The sequence below is a fragment of the Pelophylax lessonae genome (genome assembly GCF_965119305.1).
Source record: "Pelophylax lessonae genome assembly, chromosome: 11".
NCBI lineage: Eukaryota > Metazoa > Chordata > Amphibia > Anura > Ranidae > Pelophylax > Pelophylax lessonae.
Window position 1 is genome coordinate 235,181,740 of NC_138778.1, and position 22,185 is coordinate 235,203,924.

A 22,185-nucleotide genomic window follows, 5' to 3' on the forward strand; every position below is an offset into this window, starting at 1 on the left:
GTGAGGGGGATGGTGATGGACCTCCAGGGAGGCTAGGAAGTGGTCAGTGAGGGGGATTGGGATGGGCCTTTAGGGAGGCTGGGAAGTGGTCAGTGAGGAGGCTGGGAAGTGATCAGTGAGGGGGATGGTGATGGACCTCCAGGGAGGCTGGGAAGTGGTCAGTGAGGGGGATGGTGATGGACCTCCAGGGAGGCTGGGAAGTGGTCAGTGAGGGGGATGGTGATGGACCTCCAGGGAGGCTGGGAAGTGGTCAGTGAGGGGGATGGTGATGGACCTCCAGGGAGGCTGGGAAGTGGTCAGTGAGGGGGATGGGAAGTGGTCAGTGAGGGGGAATGGGATGGGCCTTTAGGGAGGCTGGGAAGTGGTCAGTGAGGAGGCTGGGAAGTGATCAGCGAGGGGGATGGTGATGGACCTCCAGGGAGGCTGGGAAGTGGTCAGTGAGGGGGATGGTGATGGACCTCCAGGGAGGCTGGGAAGCGGTCAGTGAGGGGGATGATGATGGACCTCCAGGGAGGCTGGGAAGTGGTCAGTGAGGAGGCTGGGAAGCGGTCAGTGAGGGGGATGGTGATGGACCTCCAGGGAGGCTGGGAAGCGGTCAGTGAGGGGGATGGTGATGGACCTCCAGGGAGGCTAGGAAGTGGTCAGTGAGGGGGATTGGGATGGGCCTTTAGGGAGGCTGGGAAGTGATCAGTGAGGGGAATGGTGATGGACCTCCAGGGAGGCTGGGAAGCGGTCAGTGAGGGGGATGGTGATGGACCTCCAGGGAGGCTAGGAAGTGGTCAGTGAGGGGGATGGTGATGGACCTCCAGGGAGGCTAGGAAGTGGTCAGTGAGGAGGATTGGGATGGGCCTTTAGGGAGGCTGGGAAGTGGTCAGTGAGGAGGCTGGGAAGTGATCAGCGAGGGGGATGGTGATGGACCTCCAGGGAGGCTGGGAAGTGGTCAGTGAGGGGGATGGTGATGGACCTCCAGGGAGGCTAGGAAGTGGTCAGTGAGGGGGATTGGGATGGGCCTTTAGGGAGGCTGGGAAGTGGTCAGTGAGGAGGCTGGGAAGTGATCAGTGAGGGGGATGGTGATGGACCTCCAGGGAGGCTGGGAAGTGGTCAGTGAGGGGGATGGTGATGGACCTCTAGGGAGGCTGGGAGGTGATCAGCGAGGGGGATGGTGATGGACCTCCAGGGAGGCTGGGAAGTGGTCAGTGAGGGGGATGGTGATGGACCTCCAGGGAGGCTAGGAAGTGGTCAGTGAGGGGGATTGGGATGGGCCTTTAGGGAGGCTGGGAAGTGGTCAGTGAGGAGGCTGGGAAGTGATCAGTGAGGGGGATGGTGATGGACCTCCAGGGAGGCTAGGAAGTGGTCAGTGAGGGGGATTGGGATGGGCCTTTAGGGAGGCTGGGAAGTGGTCAGTGAGGAGGCTAGGAAGTGGTCAGTGAGGGGGATGGTGATGGACCTCCAGGGAGGCTGGGAAGTGGTCAGTGAGGGGGATGGTGATGGACCTCCAGGGAGGCTGGGAAGTGGTCAGTGAGGGGGATGGTGATGGACCTCCAGGGAGGCTGGGAAGTGGTCAGTGAGGGGGATGGTGATGGACCTCCAGGGAGGCTGGGAAGTGGTCAGCGAGGGGGATGGGAAGTGGTCAGTGAGGGGGATGGGAAGTGGTCAGTGAGGGGGATGGGAAGTGGTCAGTGAGGGGGATGGTGATCTCTTTGTGTTCCTTAAGATGAAACCTTCAGACTAGAACTGGACAGCCATGTGGAGGAGCTGAAGATGAAGATTCAGGTAGGAGGAGGCGGAGTCTGTGCTGCGATCGATGCTGGACCATTCATAGGACTCTGATCATTGTTTGCTCTTCTCTAGATGGGTGACCTGGACTCTGACATCCGTCCTCACCTGAGCAGCTGGTATGAGGACTCCATATTGCCCATACAGAGGATAGTAAGCGTCTTCCAGGAGAAGCTGGCCTACCTCTTACATGCGGTGAGCTTGTACCTCTCTGTCTCCTCTATGAGTTGTGGGGGGGGGGGTGCTCACATCTTCACTTACCTCTCTGTCTCCTCTGAGTTGTGGGGGGGGGGGGGTGCTCACATCTTCACTTACCTCTCTGTCTCCTCCCAGGCACTCAGCTACGCTACAGTGGAAGTGACAAACTCCGATGAGAGGATGAAGAATGACATGAGCAGGTACAGATGTGTGACAGGGGACCGGCTCTGCCCGGGGGGGCACACTGGTTACTCTCCTCATGCTGGTGGGGGCAGCTATGTCTGTGTTAGGATATAAATCAGTCACATGAGAACAATGGGGGTAAAGCTGGGATTTTCCTCTGATTTGTGTCTTGCAGGTTCCTGAGCTCAGCCAGTCTGCAGGGTCTGGTACAGGAGGGCACAATGGCATCCCTGTGCATTGCCATGACGGAGAGGCAGCAGTCAACCGTCACTGTGGACTTCACAGAGGGTCAGCCAGAGCTGCGGAATGCAGGTGAGAGCTCGCTGCTTACAGTGCCTTGCGAAAGTATTCGGCCCCCGTGAACTTTGCGACCTTTTGCCACATTTCAGGCTTCAAACATAAAAATATAAAACTGTAATTTTTTGTGAATAATCAACAGCAAGTGGGACACAATCATGAAGTGGAACGAAATTTATTGGATATTTCAAACTTTTTTTAACAAATAAAGAACTGAAAAATTGGGCGTGCAAAATTATTCAGCCCCTTTACTTTCAGTGCAGCAAACTCTCTCCAGAAGTTCAGTGAGGATCTCTGAATGATCCAATGTTGACCTAAATGACTAATGATGATAAATAGAATCCACCTGTGTGTAATCAAGTCTCCGTATAAATGCACCTGCACTGTGATAGTCTCAGAGGTCCGTTTAAAGCGCAGAGAGCATCATGAAGAACAAGGAACACACCAGGCAGGTCCGAGATACTGTTGTGGAGAAGTTTAAAGCCGGATTTGGATACAAAAAGATTTCCCAAGCTTTAAACATCCCAAGGAGCACTGTGCAAGCGATAATATTGAAATGGAAGGAGTATCAGACCACTGCAAATCTACGAAGACCTGGCCGTCCCTCTAAACTTTCAGCTCATACAAGGAGAAGACTGATCAGAGATGCAGCCAAGAGGCCCATGATCACTCTGGATGAACTGCAGAGATCTACAGCTGAGGTGGGAGACTCTGTCCATAGGACAACAATCAGTCGTATACTGCACAAATCTGCCCTTTATGGAAGAGTGGCAAGAAGAAAGCCATTTCTTAAAGATATCCATAAAAAGTGTCGTTTAAAGTTTGCCACAAGCCACCTGGGAGACACCAAACATGTGGAAGAAGGGGCTCTGCTCAGATGAAACCAAAATCTAACTTTTTGGCAACAATGTAAAACGTTATGTTTGGCGTAAAAGCAACACAGCTCATCACCCTGAACACACCATCCCCACTGTGAAACATGGTGGTGGCAGCATCATGGTTTGGGCCTGCTTTTCTTCAGCAGGGACAGGGAAGATGGTTAAAATTGATTGGAAGATGGGTGGAGCCAAATACAGGACCATTCTGGAAGAAAACCTGATGGAGTCTGCAAAAGACCTGAGACTGGGACGGAGATTTGTCTTCCAACAAGACAATGATCCAAAACATAAAGCAAAATCTACAATGGAATGGTTCACAAATAAACAAATCCAGGTGTTAGAATGGCCAAGTCAAAGTCCAGACCTGAATCCAATCGAGAATCTGTGGAAAGAACTGAAAACTGCTGTTCACAAACGCTCTCCATCCAACCTCACTGAGCTCGAGCTGTTTTGCAAGGAGGAATGGGCAAAAATTTCAGTCTCTGGATGTGCAAAACTGATAGAGACATACCCCAAGCGACTTACAGCTGTAATCGCAGCAAAAGGTGGCGCTACAAAGTATTAACTTAAGGGGGCTGAGAAATTTTGCACGCCCAATTTTTCAGTTTATTTGTTAAAGTTTGAAATATCCAATAAATTTCCTTCCACTTCATGATTGTGTCCCACTTGTTGTTGATTCTTCACAAAAAATTACAGTTTTATATCTTTATGTTTGAAGCCTGAAATGTGGCAAAAGGTCGCAAAGTTCAAGGGGGGCGAATACTTTCGCAAGGCACTGTAATTGTGAAGTGGAAGGAAAATGATACAAATAAATCTGTGAAAAGTGTGGCTGCATTTGTATTCACCCCCCGGAGTCAATCCTTTGTAGAACCGCCTTTCCCTGAAATTACAGCTGCAAGTCTTTTTGGGGATGTCTCTACCAGCTTTGCACATCTAGAGAGGACATTTCTGCCCATTCTTCTCTGCAGAATATCTCATCTCTGTCAGATTGGATGGAGAGCCTCTGTGAACAGCAATTTTCAAGTCTTGCCACAGATCAATATGATTTAGGTCTGGACTGTGACTGGGCCATTCTAACACATGAAACCATTCCATTGTAGCTCTGGCTGGATGTTTCGGGTCGTTGTCCTATGGAAGGTGAACCTCCGCCTCAGTCTCAAGTCTTTTCTTCTAAGATTGTCCTGTATGTGACTCCATCCATCTTCCCATCAACTCTGACCAGCTTCCCTGTCCCTGCTGGAGAAAAGCATCCCCACACCATGATGCTGCCACCACCATGTTTCACAGTGGGGATGGTGTGATCAGGGTGATGTACAGTGTTAGTTTTCCCCCACACATAGCGTTTTTCTTTTAGGCCAAAAAGTAAAATTTTGCTCTCATCTGAGCAGAGCTCCTCCTTCCACATGTTTTGCACCTCAGGATAACCACTCCTACTCCCAGCATGCCTCAGTTTTTACAGGAGATTTTACAGGAAGTACAAAGAGAGATTTAATCATGGTCTGTGTAACTTTCCTTCCTAAAATCAACCAAAATGGTGGCTGCTGACCTCATTGGTGAGCGCCTATCCGGACTCCTGTGGAGGAAAGATTTCCGAGTTAAAGGGAAGCCTCATTCAGACCCTGAAATTAGCCCCCTGCCTCCCTTCCCCCGGTGTAGTGTCACCCGGGGTTGTTATCCACCTTGTCCCTGTCCTGAGTACTTCATCTTCTTAGTTCCGGTAAATTCATCAGAGACTAAAAAAAATCCTTTACCCGTGTGACCTTGAAGAAGGGATCGGCAGGACTTCCTTGGTCATTTCCGGTGTATTAGATCAGTGGTCCTCAACTCCGGGCCTCGGGGGCCCACTGACAGGCCAGGTTTGCAAGATAACTAAATTACATCCAAGGTGATATAATTTGCTGCTCAGTGATTGCAGTATTCTAGTCTGCATCTCCCCAAGGTAATACTTAAAATCTGGCCTGTTAGTGGGCCCCGAGGACCGGAGTTGAGGACCACTGTATTAGAGAACCTGGCAGGAATGCCTTTCCCGTGAGCCCGGTTCCTGTGTACTGAATAGGCTCCTAGGGATGGGCAGGTAGGGAGCAGACAGCTCCTCTGTGTCCTGGTATCACAGCACCTCTCCTGTCCAGGAGGGAAGTAGTCTCATCATCTACATGGAGGAGTTAGATCCTTAACCACTTGCCGACCGCCGCGAGTACATATACTGCGGTGGTCAGCCCCTCCTGGGCAAAGTGACGTGTGTATATATATATACGTCACTCGCCCGCGAGTCAATAGGGGGCGAGCGCGTGCCGCCAGGGGTGCACTCCTGCCCCCGCTCGTTCACTGTCATCCCCGCGCGAGTGACCGGCAGCTTGGATGTCCGCCGGCCACCCGCGATCGTCCACTGGAGAAGGAGAAAGGCAGGCGGCTGATGTAAACACAACCATCTGTCATTCTCCCTGATGTAACTGCAGAGATCATACAATCCTGCTATGTAGGATCGTATGTCTCTGTGGTTACATGAAAAGCCACGCCCCTTTACAGTTAGAATCACTCCCCTAGGGACACATTTAATCCCTGCCTCTCCAATAAAGTTAACCCCTTCCCTGCCAGTGTAATTTTACAGTAACAATGCATATGTATAGCACTGATTACTGCAGTAATGTCACTGGTAACCCCAAAAGTGTCAAAAATGTCAGTCAGGGGTCCGATCTGTCCGCCGCAATGTCGCAGTCCCGCAAAAAAAATCGCAGATCGCCGCCATTACTAGTTTAAAAAAAAAAAAAAGCAATAAAAATGACAAAAATCTTTCCCTTAGTTAGTAAACGCAATAACTTTTGCGCAAACCAATCAAAATACACTTATTGGGGTTTTTTTTACAAAACATATGTAGCAGAAAAAAAATTGGCCAAAAATGTTAAATTTTGATTTTTACATTTTTTTTTTTTTTTTTTTGGAATTTCATATAAAAAAAAAATGTGAAAAATATTATTTATTTCAAAATTGTTGCTCTTTTTTTGTTTATAGTGCAAAAAGTAAAAATGGCACAGGTGATCAAATACCACCAAATGAAAGCTCTGTTTGTGGAAAAAAAAAGGACGTCAATTTCGTTTAGGTACAGCGTCGCACGACCGCGCAATTGTCCGTTAAAATAATGCAGTGCCGAATCGCGAAATAGCCCCTGGTCTTTGAGCAGCCAAATCCTCCGGGGCTTAAGTGGTTAAAATGACAGAGATCATTGAGTCCCCCCACCTTCTTACAGGACATTATATCTGGGGGGTCTAACATCTAACCCAGCTCTTCTTCTCATTGCAGTCAGCAATCGCTTCTGTGAGGACTGGATGCAATTCTTCATCAACAGCTATGATGGCGGAAGCCCCTTCTTGTTCCGACAGAAACTGGAGAACTTCAAGCTGAAGGTGAGAGATGTGAGATCTGGGTAAGGACAGAAGGAATATGTCAGAGGATGCTGTATATTGTATACAGGAGGACACTTCTCACACCTTCTGTCATCATTTACTCCGCTTCTACTAGATTAGAATCCTATTATCTTTGTCACTCCCCTCTGCGGATCTCTGTGTCGCTCCCCTCTGCGGATCTCTGTGTCGCTCCCCTCTGCGGATCTCTGTGTCGCTCCCCTCTGCGGATCTCTGTGTCGCTCCCCTCTGCGGATCTCTGTGTCGCTCCCCTCTGCGGATCTCTGTGTCGCTCCCCTCTGCGGATCTCTGTGTCGCTCCCCTCTGCGGATCTCTGTGTCGCTCCCCTCTGCGGATCTCTGTGTCGCTCCCCTCTGCGGATCTCTGTGTCGCTCCCCTCTGCGGATCTCTGTGTCGCTCCCCTCTGCGGATCTCTGTGTCGCTCCCCTCTGCGGATCTCTGTGTCGCTCCCCTCTGCGGATCTCTGTGTCGCTCCCCTCCGCGGATCTCTGTGTCGCTCCCCTCCGCGGATCTCTGTGTCGCTCCCCTCCGCGGATCTCTGTGTCGCTCCCCTCTGCGGATCTCTGTGTCGCTCCCCTCTGCGGATCTCTGTGTCGCTCCCTTCTGCGGATCTCTGTGTCCCTCCCCTCTGCGGATCTCTGTGTCCCTCCCCTCTGCGGATCTCTGTGTCCCTCCCCTCTGCGGATCTCTGTGTCCCTCCCCTCTGCGGATCTCTGTGTCCCTCCCCTCTGCGGATCTCTGTGTCCCTCCCCTCTGCGGATCTCTGTGTCCCTCCCCTCTGCGGATCTCTGTGTCCCTCCCCTCTGCGGATCTCTGTGTCCCTCCCCTCTGCGGATCTCTGTGTCCCTCCCCTCTGCGGATCTCTGTGTCCCTCCCCTCTGCGGATCTCTGTGTCCCTCCCCTCTGCGGATCTCTGTGTCCCTCCCCTCTGCGGATCTCTGTGTCCCTCCCCTCTGCGGATCTCTGTGTCCCTCCCCTCTGCGGATCTCTGTGTCCCTCCCCTCTGCGGATCTCTGTGTCCCTCCCCTCTGCGGATCTCTGTGTCCCTCCCCTCTGCGGATCTCTGTGTCCCTCCCCTCTGCGGATCTCTGTGTCCCTCCCCTCCGCGGATCTCTGTGTCCCTCCCCTCCGCGGATCTCTGTGTCCCTCCCCTCCGCGGATCTCTGTGTCCCTCCCCTCCGCGGATCTCTGTGTCCCTCCCCTCCGCGGATCTCTGTGTCCCTCCCCTCCGCGGATCTCTGTGTCCCTCCCCTCCGCGGATCTCTGTGTCCCTCCCCTCCGCGGATCTCTATGTCCCTCCCCTCCGCGGATCTCTGTGTCCCTCCCCCCACGGATTGCTTTGTCGATCTCCCCCCTCTGCAGATTGCTGTGTTGCTACCCCCCCCCCTCTGCAGATTGCTGTGTTGCTACCCCCGCCTTCAGATCACTGTGTTGCCCCCTCCTCCGCGGATCGCTTTGTCGCTCCCCTCCGCGGATCGCTTTGTCGCTCCCCTCCGCGGATCGCTTTGTCGCTCCCCTCCGCGGATCGCTTTGTCGCTCCCCTCCGCGGATCGCTTTGTCGCTCCCCTCCGCGGATCGCTTTGTCGCTCCCCTCCGCGGATCTCTGTGTCGCTCCCCTCCGCGGATCTCTGTGTCGCTCCCCTCCGCGAATCTCTGTGTCGCTCCCCTCCGCGGATCTCTGTGTCGCTCCCCTCCGCGGATCTCTGTGTCCCTCCCCTCTGCGGATCTCTGTGTCCCTCCCCTCTGCGGATCTCTGTGTCCCTCCCCTCTGCGGATCTCTGTGTCCCTCCCCTCTGCGGATCTCTGTGTCCCTCCCCTCTGCGGATCTCTGTGTCCCTCCCCTCTGCGGATCTCTGTGTCCCTCCCCTCTGCGGATCTCTGTGTCCCTCCCCTCTGCGGATCTCTGTGTCCCTCCCCTCTGCGGATCTCTGTGTCCCTCCCCTCTGCGGATCTCTGTGTCCCTCCCCTCTGCGGATCTCTGTGTCCCTCCCCTCTGCGGATCTCTGTGTCCCTCCCCTCTGCGGATCTCTGTGTCCCTCCCCTCTGCGGATCTCTGTGTCCCTCCCCTCTGCGGATCTCTGTGTCCCTCCCCTCTGCGGATCTCTGTGTCCCTCCCCTCTGCGGATCTCTGTGTCCCTCCCCTCTGCGGATCTCTGTGTCCCTCCCCTCTGCGGATCTCTGTGTCCCTCCCCTCTGCGGATCTCTGTGTCCCTCCCCTCCGCGGATCTCTGTGTCCCTCCCCTCCGCGGATCTCTGTGTCCCTCCCCTCCGCGGATCTCTGTGTCCCTCCCCTCCGCGGATCTCTGTGTCCCTCCCCCCACGGATCGCTTTGTCGCTCCCCCCCCCGCGGATCGCTTTGTCGCTCCCCTCCGCGGATCGCTTTGTCGCTCCCCTCCGCGGATCGCTTTGCCGCTCCCCTCCGCGGATCGCTTTGCCGCTCCCCTCCGCGGATCGCTTTGCCGCTCCCCTCCGCGGATCGCTTTGCCGCTCCCCTCCGCGGATCGCTTTGCCGCTCCCCTCCGCGGATCGCTTTGCCGCTCCCCTCCGCGGATCGCTTTGCCGCTCCCCTCCGCGGATCGCTTTGCCGCTCCCCTCCGCGGATCGCTGTGCCGCTCCCCTCCGCGGATCAGTGTAATCCTCTCACCTCCATTGGCCATTGTTTTTCCTTACACCCTTAGGGCAGTATTTTCTTATCCCCTCTGCGTTTCACTATCAATCTTATGAAAGACGTGGCTAAACTACATCCCGGATGGGTTTGTTGCCACCATCTTCAGGAGCAGAACACTAGGTGCAACCTAAACCATACGCACGTCTAAGGGGCAGCCTTGGTGGTGGCCAAACCCCCCAATAGAAATACAGGATTCAGTTCTTGCCTAGAGTGGGATGCAAAAAGTTTTTTCTTTTTTTGGTTTAATTTTTTGTTCCAGTTGATGAAATGTTTGTTTCTGGTGGATATGGGTGTGTACAACTAAAGTACACTAAACTTTTTATCGAAATCCAGCTTTTGAGCAAATCTCCCCAGCATTAGATGCTCCTGGCTTTCTCATATTGTCTGGCAGTTGTTGTTTTTTTGGATAATTTTCAGGCCTTAGTGCCTCTAGTTGGACTTGTCCTTGGTGGACCGTTGTCACCTGCTCAATCTGGCTCACAGTGGAGATCTTCCTCTTACTATGCCCTACATACAGCAGTCTAAGGCCTCCATTCCTGCAGCAAAGCCTCTTCCATGTGAGGGTGTGTCCCCACCTTTCCCAAAGGTGGGGGGCAGGTCTTTCTTATTTGCAGTCCAAATAGGCTTATTCACTTTTCCGGCAGTTGGTTTCTGGAGGTATTCTGCTCTGGCTACAAGATGACATTCCAGCCTTTTTTATTGGATTGTGTTCTCTCCCTTCCAATCTGTTTCAGATTCAGAATACTTTTTTAATCTTTTTAATCCCAAGGGTACTTCCCTCTGCATTTGGGTAACTTACATTTGGCGGTTCAAGGACTTCTAGGTAAAGGAGTAATAGTCCCGGTTCCCTCCTCCCAAATGCTTCAGAGGCCTCCTTTTCAATCCTCTTCAGTTTCATGGTAAGATGATCTTATCTCCTGGATCTGAAGACCTTAACACTTTTGTTTGAGGTGTGCCAAAGGTTGGAATACTCTGGGGTAGCTTCCTCACATCCAGTAGACCTAATAGCCTCTAGGGACTCTGAGGATACCTACCTCCACATTCCCATTTGACCCAACCTCCCACAATTCCTTCAAGTTGCTGTGGGAGAGCTACATTGCCGGTTCGTAGCCATTCTTGGTTTGCGTAGGCCCATGAATGCCCTGCTCTATGGTCGGTCTCTCTCTGTGGGCCATCACTTGAGGTTCTCTGGACAACCTGCTCCTACAAACACCTGCATTGGATTTGGAGCGCAATCTGTCCTTCGCAATCAAAACCTTGGAAGGTCTCTGGTGCATTCCTCAGCTTCACAAATCACTCCTGACTCCTACTTCTCTAATGGAATACCTGGAACACTTCCTGGACCCCTCAGTGGCCAGGGTTTTCTCCTGCAGGAGTAGCTACGAAATCTGTGTCTCCTTATCCTATGAGCAGCTTCCATCTGTTTTTGCTTGTGGATTTTGAGCTTCACAGCGGCTTCCTTCCAAGCAGCCGCTTATGCCCAATGCCATTCCAGGACTCTGCATAGAGAGCTTCTGATTGGATGGAACAGAGTTCCAGGCCCCTGGGATCTGCTCATCTACTCCTCCCACCCCATGAAGTCCTTCCTAACATTCTGGCTTGGTCTTCTCTTCTATCAGCCAAGTAGTCCCTTCTTATTTTCGTTTGGCAAGTCTTCATCACAGACACCGGTCTCTCACAGACACCGGTCTCTCACAGACACCGGTCTCTCACAGACACCGGTCTCTCACAGACACCGGTCTCTCACAGACACCGGTCTCTCACAGACACCGGTCTCTCACAGACACCGGTCTCTCACAGACACCGGTCTCTCACAGACACCGGTCTCTCACAGACACCGGTCTCTCACAGACACCGGTCTCTCACAGACACCGGTCTCTCACAGACACCGGTCTCTCACAGACACCAGTCTCTCACAGACACCAGTCTCTCACAGACACCAGTCTCTCACAGACACCAGTCTCTCACAGACACCAGTCTCTCACAGACACCAGTCTCTCACAGACACCAGTCTCTCACAGACACCAGTCTCTCACAGACACCAGTCTCTTTGGGTGGGGAGATTTTGGTGCCTCAAGCCAAGTAAATTTGGGACTTTATGGGCTAATGCAACAAGGTTGTGAAATTATATACAATTTATTGAGAAAAGTTTGATAACATAAATATAGTAGTAAACATAAATTGGTGTATGGGTTATAGACCCGTAGGTGATAGTGAATCAAGAAGGAAGATTGGTGGCATAGCGATATGGTGACAGTGGTATATCTCTCTATCCGTCCACGCTTATGATTTCAGCATGGGGTCTGTAGGGAGAAATATCCTGGGTTTTCCTACGCGTTTCGGCATATTGGGTAAGGGTGGGGAGATTTAACAAATCTTTTATCTGTTCTAGGCCATTGGTCTCAAGTGGAGATCGGTCTGCCCATCAGCATCTTGGAACTTCTGGTCATTCCTCTCCACCTCCCATTGGATGACCCTATTCCAGAGTTACCTTATTTAGAGTACATCCAGACAACGTCTCGACAGTAGCATCAGGAGCTCAGCTTCATCTACCTCTGTCGACAGAATCTGGATCAGGCAGAGAAATGGTCTCTACTCCCCAAAGTGTTCCTCAAATTTGTCAGTGTTGAGGCACCCCAAATGTTAACCTTTAGGTTTTAAGCCAGGTCCATGGAACCATGGGTGGATGCTGTGATGGCTCCTGGGCACAAGTACCCCCAATTTTAGGCGTTTCTGCCCCTCAAGCTCCCACAGATAGAGTGGGGGCATTCTATTCCCTCTGGGGTCTCTGGATTGGCTACACAGGGCTTGGTTCAGGGATCTAGTTTGGCTTGCTCACCTTGGCGTCTCCTGCTTCACCCAGGATTTCTTAAGGCCTGAGCTGCCCCCGCCTTCTTTAAAGTTGTTGGCTTTGTTTTAATGAGAGCCAGGTGCTGAAGGACAAGGGGGGGGGGCTTGTTCCCAGCTGTTATTTTCCATGATGCTTGGGGCTTAGAAGCCTACTTCTCAATTTATCTATTAACTCACCTGGTAGGATTACTTCACTTTTTGCAAATCTTTAGGGGTTCATCCCCACAAGTTTTACGTTGCCTACATTTTTGCCTTTCATCAAAGGGGCGTGTATGGTAAGTTGGCCCTTCGTTTTTTTTTTAAAGATACAGTGCATCCGGAAAGTATTCACAGCACTTTTTCCACATTTTGTTACGTTACAGCCTTATTCCAAAATTGAATAAATTCATTATTTCTCTTACGTCCTCCGACAGTCGCAGCCCACTCATACAGTCTTCACTTATGGGGTATTGACTTCATCTCCACAGGAGATTCTAGGCATAAGACTTGTAAAAGAACAATAAATCTACATAGTCACACCCATGGGGGCTGTCCTTCTAGTCCAATACCCCCTTGCAATAGCCATCCTAATTCAGTTTGTCTTCTGCCTAGCTTCAGGAGTGGATAGGCTTCCCTGTGCTGAGGCTTCAGTCTCAGCCTTTTCTCTTTTTCTCTTATGATTTATTTTCAAAAGATGTCATTTTTTCTTTACATTGCTAGCTGTTTATTTTATCAGCACTAGTTAGTGGATCTTCAGATGAAGACGGCGTCTGCGGAGCTGGGAATCGGACTGACCGTCCTGGTTCTCCAGGACAGAGGGTCAGATGGAATCCCAGCCCGCCATCGAGCGTTTCGCAGGCTATGTGTTCGCCCTGGCCTCACAAACGACCCATCCCTGTCCATCTGGGATGCAGCCATGTGAGGTGCACTGATAGTGTCCTGCGTTTTGGGCTGGCGGCACTCCCCTGCCATCTGAAGGTGGGCGGTTTCCCGCTTGATATGAGGCACCCCATTCCATCTGGTACAGGTAAGTACATTCTATGTGGGGCCTCTGTCTGGGGTCGGCAGTCCTGTGTGTCTGTGGTGTCCCCTGTGTCTGTGCGTTTTTGGCTCCCTGGTCCCGGTCCCTGCGGGGGTGTTTATTCTCTCACAGCAGCGCTGTGTGGGGGTTTTGGGGGTCCCTCTCCTAATGTCACTTTAGGGTGCTTGGGGATGCAGACACATGCGGCGACCGCTGCGGGTTAAAAGACCGCCGGTCCGCCATTTTAAGTGTGGGCAGCATGTCTGGCTTCACTGTGGGCATGCTATGTAGTGTATTTTCATGCCTTATGGCGCCATCTTGTGTGTGGCAACATGATCGTTCTGAGCACATGTCGGTGGCCATCTTGCCAAAGCCTCCCATTAGTTTACATAGGCATTCATTTTCCCTTGGCCTGCAGCTTAGTTCAGCCTCCAGCGGTGACATCACTTCCTCCTTTCTCACAGAGCCGACCGAAGAAGCTGTTAAAACACTGTGGGGTGTCTGTCCTGCTGTTCCTTTCTTATCCTGCTTTGTGCACTCTTCCTGGTCAGTTTTGTCCCTGCGAGGGGTCTGTGTGTCACGGTCTCGATAGCGTTGTGCTGCGGAGTCCACAGCGCTCTTAAAGGGCCAGTTCTAAAAAAAAAAAAAAAAAAGAAAAAAAACTTTTTGTTTCTGCTATGGAATCCCAGGACAGCAAGTTTCCTCCAGCTTTGGTGGGGGATTCAGGGTCCTCTGAATCCTCTACAGTCACTAATTTGGCTGCTGTTGTGGCAACTTTGGTGTCAAAAATGTATGTGCTGATGACTGAACGTGCTGCTAGGAAAAGGCCAAGGATTTCCTTTTCTTCTGATTCTGAGTGTGATATGTTTGCTGTAGGTAGCATGGCCCTTTCGGGGTCTCGTTCTTCTCAGGACCCGCAAGAGTCTGAGGGGGAGGTGGAGGTCGCAGGGGTGGATGACTCCCCCCCCCCCCCCCCCGGGTCGCCCGAGGAACGCGCAGCTTTGGATGAGTTAATCCTAGCGGTAAAGGAAACACTACATTTGGAGGATGAGCCCACTCCTCCGGGCGTTGTGTCCTCTTTTGGCACACACAGAACCCCCAAGACGGCGCAGGTTTTTCCTTGCCCCGCAGAGTTTCACCATAAGGTGAATGAGCTATGGCGTAATTTAAAACACACCTTCGTGGTGCCTAAGAAGTTTCAACTTCTCTATCCTTTTGCGGCCACTACGATGGCGCGCTGGTGTGTGCCTCCTCAAGTGGATCACACGGTGGCTAGATTGAATAAATCTACCCTACTCCCTGCCGAGGACTCTCCGGTGTTTAGGGACCTACGGATAGGAGGCTGGAATCTCTTGCCCGACACGCCTACATGGTGGCAGGTTCCATGCTCAAGCCTATTTTCGCCTCTGTGATGGTGGCTCAGGCTGTGGCGGATTGGACCAAGGTGCTCAAACGCACCCTCGTGGCCGATTCTGCCCCTCCCGCTACAGTGGAGATGGTGGATCAGTTCTACCGTGGGGTCATGTATTTCAGCGATGCGGCTCCAAATGAGGCCCCTTTTGGCGATACGCCTGTCCAGTGTCGCTGTGATTAATTGTCGCTTAATCTGGTTGAAATGTTGGTCGGCTGACCAAAAATCAAGGAAGACGGTGGCTGATATCCCCTATGCGGGGTCTCGCCTTTTTAGGCAATCCCAGGATGAATTGGTTAAAGGAGTCACTGGGGGTAAGAGCACTTTGCTGCCACAGAACCCTAAGGGTACGTTTTTCTGCGGTAAGCGGGCCCCCTCCTTTATACCTACTCAGGGGTCCTTTCGTGCCTTCAAGGCACAGAACAAGGGAAAACCCTTCAAGGGCCAAGGTGGCCCTGGTTTGGCAAGCAAAAATCCCGCCAGGCCGGTGCGGCTCAGTCCGCCTCTGCCTGAAGGGGCGCCCTCACCCATTTCAGGGGTGGGGGGACGTTTGCGTGGTTTCCTCCAACCTTGGCTGCTCCGAATCCCGGACAGGTGGGTTCAGGAAATCATTCGGTCAGGGTACAAGATCGAATTTCTTTCACGGCCGGCAAACAGATTCTTTCCCTCAAGTCTTCATTTGACCCCAGGGCGGTTACAGGACCTACATCAAGCGGTGCAGGATCTTCTCGCTCAGGGGGTGATCGACCCGGTGCCTCATCGGGACAGGTTTCGGGGTTTTTATTCGAATCTGTTCACCGTGCCCAGAAAGGAGGGCAAAGTGCTTCAGATTCTGGACTTGAAAGCGCTGAACCGCTTCGTGCGCGTTCGAAAGTTCCGAATGGAATCACTCCGCTCAGTGGTGGCCTCCCTGAATCCGGGGGAGTTCCTGGCCTCTATAGACCTGAAGGATGCGTATCTCCACATCCCCTTTTTCGAGGGTCATCAGAGGTACCTCCGATTTGCTATCGCGGAGGAGCATTACCAGTTTGTGGCATTGACTTTCGGCTCCAAGGGTCTTTACCAAAGTGTTGGCACCTGTTCTGGGCCTGTTGCGGGCACAGGGCATTGCGGTCTTGGGATATCTGGACGATCTCCTGTTAAGATCGAGTGCCAGACAGAGCCTGCTGCGCGATCTGTCCACTACGGTCCAGACGTTTCAGGAGTTCGGTTGGACGATCAACATTCAGAAGTCGACCTTGACACCTTCAGTTTGTCTCCAGTACCTGGGAATGGTTCTGGACTCTGCTCAAGCAAAGGTGTTCTTGCCGGAGGACAAGCTCCGGACCCTGCAGAACGAGGTCAGGTCCCTCAGGGACAATGAATCCTCGTCACCCAGGACCTGTATGCGGTCCCTGGGGTTGATGGTGTCGGCCTTCGAGGCGATACCATTTGCACAATTTCACGCGCGCTCTCTTCAAGCGGAGATCCTGGCCAGGTGGGACAGACTGCCTCAGTCCTTGGACCTGATAGGGTCTCTGAGTCGCCAAACCAGAATGAATCTCTTGTGGTGGCTCCAGTCCCCGGCGGTGTCGGGCGGAAAGTCCTTCCGGCCAATTCTGTGGACGGTAGTGACCATGAATGCCAGCCTGTCGGGCTGGGGTGGAGTTCTGGGCAACCTGTCTGTCCAGGGCACTTGGTCGGAGGAGGAATCCTCCCTTCCGATAAACAGTTTGGAATTGAGAGCGATCAGGCTGTGCCTGATCCATTGGTCGGATCGTCTTCAGGGCCGCCCTGTACTGGTGCAGACGGACAATGCCACTGCGGTGGCTTACATCAATCACCAAGGGGGCACCAGGAGTGCCCGGGCGGCCCAGGAAGTGACCAGTATTCTGTCTTGGGTATTCACATTCCGGGTGTGGAGAATTGGCAGGCCGATTATCTGAGCCATCAGACCCAGGACCAGGGGGAATGGTCCCTACACCCGGAGGTGTTTCAAATGCTGTGTGCGAAGTGGGGATCACCGGATGTGGATCTGTTCGCGTCTCTGCTAAACCACAAGGTGGAAAGGTTCGTGGCAAGAACGTGTGATCCTCTGGCAGACGCCTCGGATGCGCTGGTGGTGCCTTGGCGTCAGTATCGACTGATCTATGCCTTTCCTCAATTGTTGTCCAGGTTCCTTCGCAGGTTGGCCTCGGAACAATCGCTGGTGATTCCGGTGGCGCCGGACTGGCCTCGCCGGTCTTGGTACGCGGACATCGTTCACCTGGCCGTAGAGCCTCCGTGGCGGCTGCCACTGCGAGAAGATCTGATGTCTCAGGGACCGATCATCCATCCTGCTTTACAGTCGTGGGCTTTAATGGCCTGGCTGTTGAAAGCCAGGTCCTGAGAGACAGGGGTCTCTCCTCAGAGGTCATTCCTACTTTGATTAAGGCTAGAAAAGCCTGCTCTGGTAAGATTTATTACCGTACCTGGGAAGCTTATTTTGCCTGGTGTGAGTCCAGGGGTTTCTCTCCTCGTTCCTACTCGGTGGCGAGACTGTTGGCTTTCCTCCAGACTGGTGTGGACCAGCGCCTTGCGTTGGCCACGATTAAGGGCCAGGTATCTGCACTGGCTGTTCTTTTCCAGCGCCCTGTGGCGTCTCATTCCTTGATTCGCACCTTTATTCAGGGTGTGCGTCACTTGGCCCCTCCTAGAAGGGAGCCCTTACCTCCATGGGACTTGAACTTGGTTCTGTCCGTGTTGCAGAGTTCCCCTTTTGAAAACATTAGGGAACTTTCGTTGCCCATGCTATCTAAGAAGGTTTCTTTCCTGGTAGCGATCACTTCTGCTTGCAGAGTGTCAGAGCTGGCAGCGTTGTCTTGCCGCTCCCCTTACCTGGTGGTTCATAGGGATAAGGTGGTCTTGCGACCTAATCCGTCCTTTTTGCCTAAGGTGGTTTCGGAATTCCACCTGAATGAGGACATTATTTTGCCTTCGCTTTGTGCGAATCCTAAGCATCCAAAAGAGATTGCCTTGCATTCCTTGGATGTTGTCCGGGCGATCAGGGTTTACCTGTCGTCGACTGAATCATTTCGGAAATTGGATTCTCTCTTTGTCCTTCCTGAGGGATCTCGGAAGGGTATGGCTGCGTCTGCAGCAACCATTGCCAAATGGATCAGACAGACCATGGTACAGGCTTACTCATTGCGGGAACGGGTTCCTCCCTTCCCTGTCAAGGCGCACTCTAATCGGTGAGTACGTCCTGGGCCTATCGGCATCAGGCATCGGTGGCCCAGGTGTGCAAGGCTGCAACTTGGTCGTCGGCGCACACTTTCTCAAAGTTCTACAAACTTGATGTTCTGGCATCAGCTGATGCATCCTTTGGCCGCAAAGTTCTCTGTGCGGCAGTTCCATAGGGGGACCCTGGTTTTTGTATGGGTCCCTAGCTGTTGGGGTTGTGTTCCCCTTGGTTATTTGTTTTCCTGGGTTGTTGCTCATGTTGAGCCCTTTTTTGTTACCCAGAAGGTTACCTTCTTGTACATGTAAGGTTCCTTTCTCTGATGTGGGTACTGCGTTGCTTTTCTGGCGGTTGTGTTGCCCACCCCTCATGTCTACACTGCTTTGGGACGTCCCCATAAGTGAAGACTGTATGAGTGGGCGGCGACTGTCGGAGGATGTAAGAGAAAACTGAATTTTTGTAAAATCTTACCGTAAAATTCCTTTCTCTGAGTCCTCCGACAGTCGCCGCCCCCCGCCCCTCTTTTTGGGGTCCTTTGTTATACACTTTCACTGCTTGCGACCAAACTGAATTGGGATGGCTATTGCAGGGGGGTATTGGACTAGAAGGACAGCCACCTTGTTCTGTAGAGCAAATGGCCCTTGTCCCTTTGAAGGATCCTTGGTTGGACAGGGCTTCACCTCTAGGCAGGTTTGGGTGTATTCCCTGTTACAGGATAAGTGACCTATGCTGAATGACACTATAAAAGTTCCACCCTCCATGGCATGGTCTCTCTTAGGGATTTATCATCCAACTCCCCAGAGGGAAAGGTTCACACAGCAGGGTGCACCTCTTAGTTCTGCTGTCAGCAGCTGCTATTGGATGTCCCAGCTGTATCTGAATTCCTTGTGCTCCTCAATGGACGATGGAGGAAATAGGACTTCAGTATTTCCCGTAAAATAGTTTTCTTCCAGTGCATTGAGGGACACAGCCCCCCCCCCCCCTCTGTGTATTTGCTGGCCCTGTGTATTGCTCTGTTGTCACGGATCTGAAGCATGCTGGGTAGAGGGGGTGTTATATATATATATATATGTGGCTTCTCTGTGTCCCAGTGTGTGGAAGTAAAACCTGACTTTTTCTGGATCTCTCTATGAATTTAAAGATCTTATGGTAAGTGTAATAATCCTATTGTATCTCTCATACCTGGGAAGGTCCAGGCCAGGAAGGTTCTCCACTCTCACCCTGGTATGGGAGCCCTTTGGTGGCACAATGATGGGTGATGATCTGCATAAAGAATCCTCTGCTGTTTTCAAGTTATAAAGAGTTGTATGTAATGATATTAGGAGCTTGTTTATAACAATGAGTGCAAAGTTCTTCCATTCATGGGATGTGTGTCCCATCCACAGGCCATCCAGGACATGAACATCCTGAAGCGGCTGATCCGGCAAGCGGAGAGCAGCCATCACGCCCTCTTCCGTTGTTATAACTTCCTGAAGAATTGTGGCAATGGAGACCTCTTGTTACAGATGGTGAAGGTGGAGCATGCCGAGATGCCGGAAGCCAGCAGTGTGGTGACCGTTCTGGAGGAGTTTATCCAGGAGGAAGGTTTCTCTGTGCATAGCTCCTGAGCCTCTATGCTGTGATTGGCTGTGAGCCAGGGTGTGTGTTCCATGGTGTGTATTCCAGGGTACGCTTTCCATGGTGTGTGTTCCAGGGTACGTGTTCCATGGTGTGTGTCCCAGGGTACGCGTTCCATGGTGTGTGTCCCAGGGTACGCGTTCCATGGTGTGTGTTCCAGGGTACGCTTTTCCATGGTGTGTGTTCCAGGGTACGCTTTTCCATGGTGTGTGTTCCAGGGTACGCTTTCCATGGTGTGTGTTCCAGGGTACGCGGTCCATGGTGTGTGTTCCAGGGTACGCGTTCCATGGTGTGTGTTCCAGGGTACGCTTTTCCATGGTGTGTGTTCCAGGGTACGCTTTTCCATGGTGTGTGTTCCAGGGTACGCTTTTCCATGGTGTGTGTTCCAGGGTACGCTTTTCCATGGTGTGTGTTCCAGGGTACGCTTTTCCATGGTGTGTGTTCCAGGGTACGCTTTTCCATGGTGTGTGTTCCAGGGTACGCTTTTCCATGGTGTGTGTTCCAGGGTACGCTTTTCCATGGTGTGTGTTCCAGGGTACGCTTTTCCATGGTGTGTGTTCCAGGGTACGCTTTTCCATGGTGTGTGTTCCAGGGTACGCTTTCCATGGTGTGTGTTCCAGGGTACGCGGTCCATGGTGTGTGTTCCAGGGTACGCGGTCTAAGGTGTGTGTGAGTGTTCCAGGGTACGCGGACAGTGGTGTGTGGGTGTTCCAGGGTATGCGGTCTAAGGTGTGTGTGAGTGTTCCAGGGTACGCGGACAATGGTGTTTTGGGTGCTCCAGGGTACGTGTTCCAGGGTGCATGTTTTAGGGTGCGTTTTCCAGGGTATGCATTTCATAGTGTGTGTGTGTTCCAGGGTGGAAGGCAAAGAGGACTAGCCACTCAGGTGAAGGTGCTCCAACATTCAGAGGTCTGGTGCATGTCATATCCGCAATCTCAGTACAGCAACACACACAAGACGAAAGACCGCACTCCAACTTAAAAGAATAAACTAATATTTATTCATATCTGGTGGTTCCCTAAGACAGACACATGACATCCAGGACACAGATCAAAATAGGTTGACGCGTTTCACGTAATTATATTCGCTTAATCATAACCAAGTTGTGTGTGTTTCAGGGTGTGCGTTTTCCAGGATACGTGTGCCGTGGTGTGTGTGTTCCAGGGTGCACTTTACGTGGTGCGTTTTTTCTGGGTGCACATTCCAGGTCGCACGTTCTAGGGCACATATGTCAAACACATGGCCCATGGACCAAATCCGGCCCTCCAGGCCTTGTCATGTGGTCCTTGCCCCCGGTTTTGCAGCTGGAATGTGGTGTATCTCCATTGGGGTTTCGCACTGTGTGCATAAAAGCGCACTCCTAAACCCTGAACTGTGTACACAGCACACCCCTGAGCTCTGTACGTAGCGCACCCCTGAGCTCTGCACTCTGTACGTAGCGCACCCCTGAGCTCTGCCCTTTGTATGTAGCGCACCCATGAGCTCTGCACTCTGTACATAGCACACCCCTGAGCTCTGCACTCTGTACGTAGTGCACCCCTAAACTCTGTACATAGTGCACCCCTAAACTCTGTACATAGTGCACCCCTGAGCTCTGCACTCTGTATAGAGCGCACCCCTGAGCTCTGCACTCTGTACGTAGCACACCCCGAACTCTGCACTCTGTACATAGCGCACCCCTGAGCTCTGTAGGTAGCGCACCCTGGATCTCTGCACTCTGTAGGTAGCGCACCCTGAACTCTGCACTCTGTACGTAGTGCACCCCTGAACTCTGCACTCTGTACATAGCGCACCCCTGAACTCTGCACTCTGTACGTAGCGCACTCTGAGCTCTGCACTCTGTACGTAGTGCACCCCTGAATTTTGCACATAGCGCACCCCTGAGCTCTGCACTCTGTGTGTAGCGCACCCCTGAGCTCTGCACTATGTACGTAGTGCACCCTGAGCTCTGCGCTCTGTACATAGCGCACCCCGGAGCTCTGCACTCTGTACGTAGTGCACCCCTGAACTCTGCACATAGCGCACCCCTGAACCCTGCGCGTAGCGCACCCCTGAACTCTGGACTCTGTACATAGCGCCATCCGCAGCTCTGCACGTAGCGTGCCCCAGATACAACCGGCCCTGTGAGGGCAACTAAACTGCTGCCGTGGTCTGCGATGAAATTGCGTGTGACTCTCGTGTCCCAGGGCGCTCTCAGGGGTTGTGTGAGATTTGGATGTTTGTAGAGTTTTATCTTTGGAATGTTTCAGTTGGTGGTGTCCGTACATTCCATGAGAGAACGGGTGAGGATTGCGGTGGGGTGTGTGCAGAAATATTATCTTACCCACAGTACAGGGGACGAGAATCTTCACTCCTGACACTAATAGAACGGCTATACACTACACTACACTGTCCTCATTGGCTTCTGAATGAGGACACACTGAAGAAGTCGTTGGCTCCTCGGAGTCTGTCAAGTATAAAGCACTAGAGGTCTGTTTACCAAATGTCTGATAATAGAACTGTCTGCATTGCCCATAGCAACCAGACGTACATGGAAGGCTGTGGTTGCCATGGGCAGTAAAGGCGGTGTCCCCCATCATGTAACTTAATTGGGGTCACTGTGGAATACTGGGAGTTTCCCTTACCCAGTATCTGGTATTAGGAGCCCCAGTCCCCCCAGTATTGTAGGAAAGGCCGGTGGAAATGAAGG

The 22,185-nt window shown here is 52.3% G+C and overlaps 1 protein-coding gene across 1 annotated transcript in view; it reads left to right on the forward strand.

Moving 5' to 3' along the window:
• LOC309567513 (protein Njmu-R1) overlaps positions 1 to 19,533 on the forward strand; it is a gene marked incomplete at its 5' end in the record, with an annotated part of 33,938 nt that extends 14,405 nt beyond the window's left edge. Inside the window, 6 exons of the mRNA XM_082272897.1 lie at positions 1,715 to 1,773; positions 1,852 to 1,971; positions 2,110 to 2,174; positions 2,333 to 2,469; positions 6,630 to 6,733; positions 19,265 to 19,533. Coding sequence (XP_082129023.1) covers positions 1,715 to 1,773; positions 1,852 to 1,971; positions 2,110 to 2,174; positions 2,333 to 2,469; positions 6,630 to 6,733; positions 19,265 to 19,486 — 707 coding nt within the window. The 3' untranslated portion in view covers positions 19,487 to 19,533. The remainder of the gene's footprint in view (positions 1 to 1,714; positions 1,774 to 1,851; positions 1,972 to 2,109; positions 2,175 to 2,332; positions 2,470 to 6,629; positions 6,734 to 19,264) is intronic.
• Between the last annotated feature and the right edge of the window lie 2,652 nt (positions 19,534 to 22,185).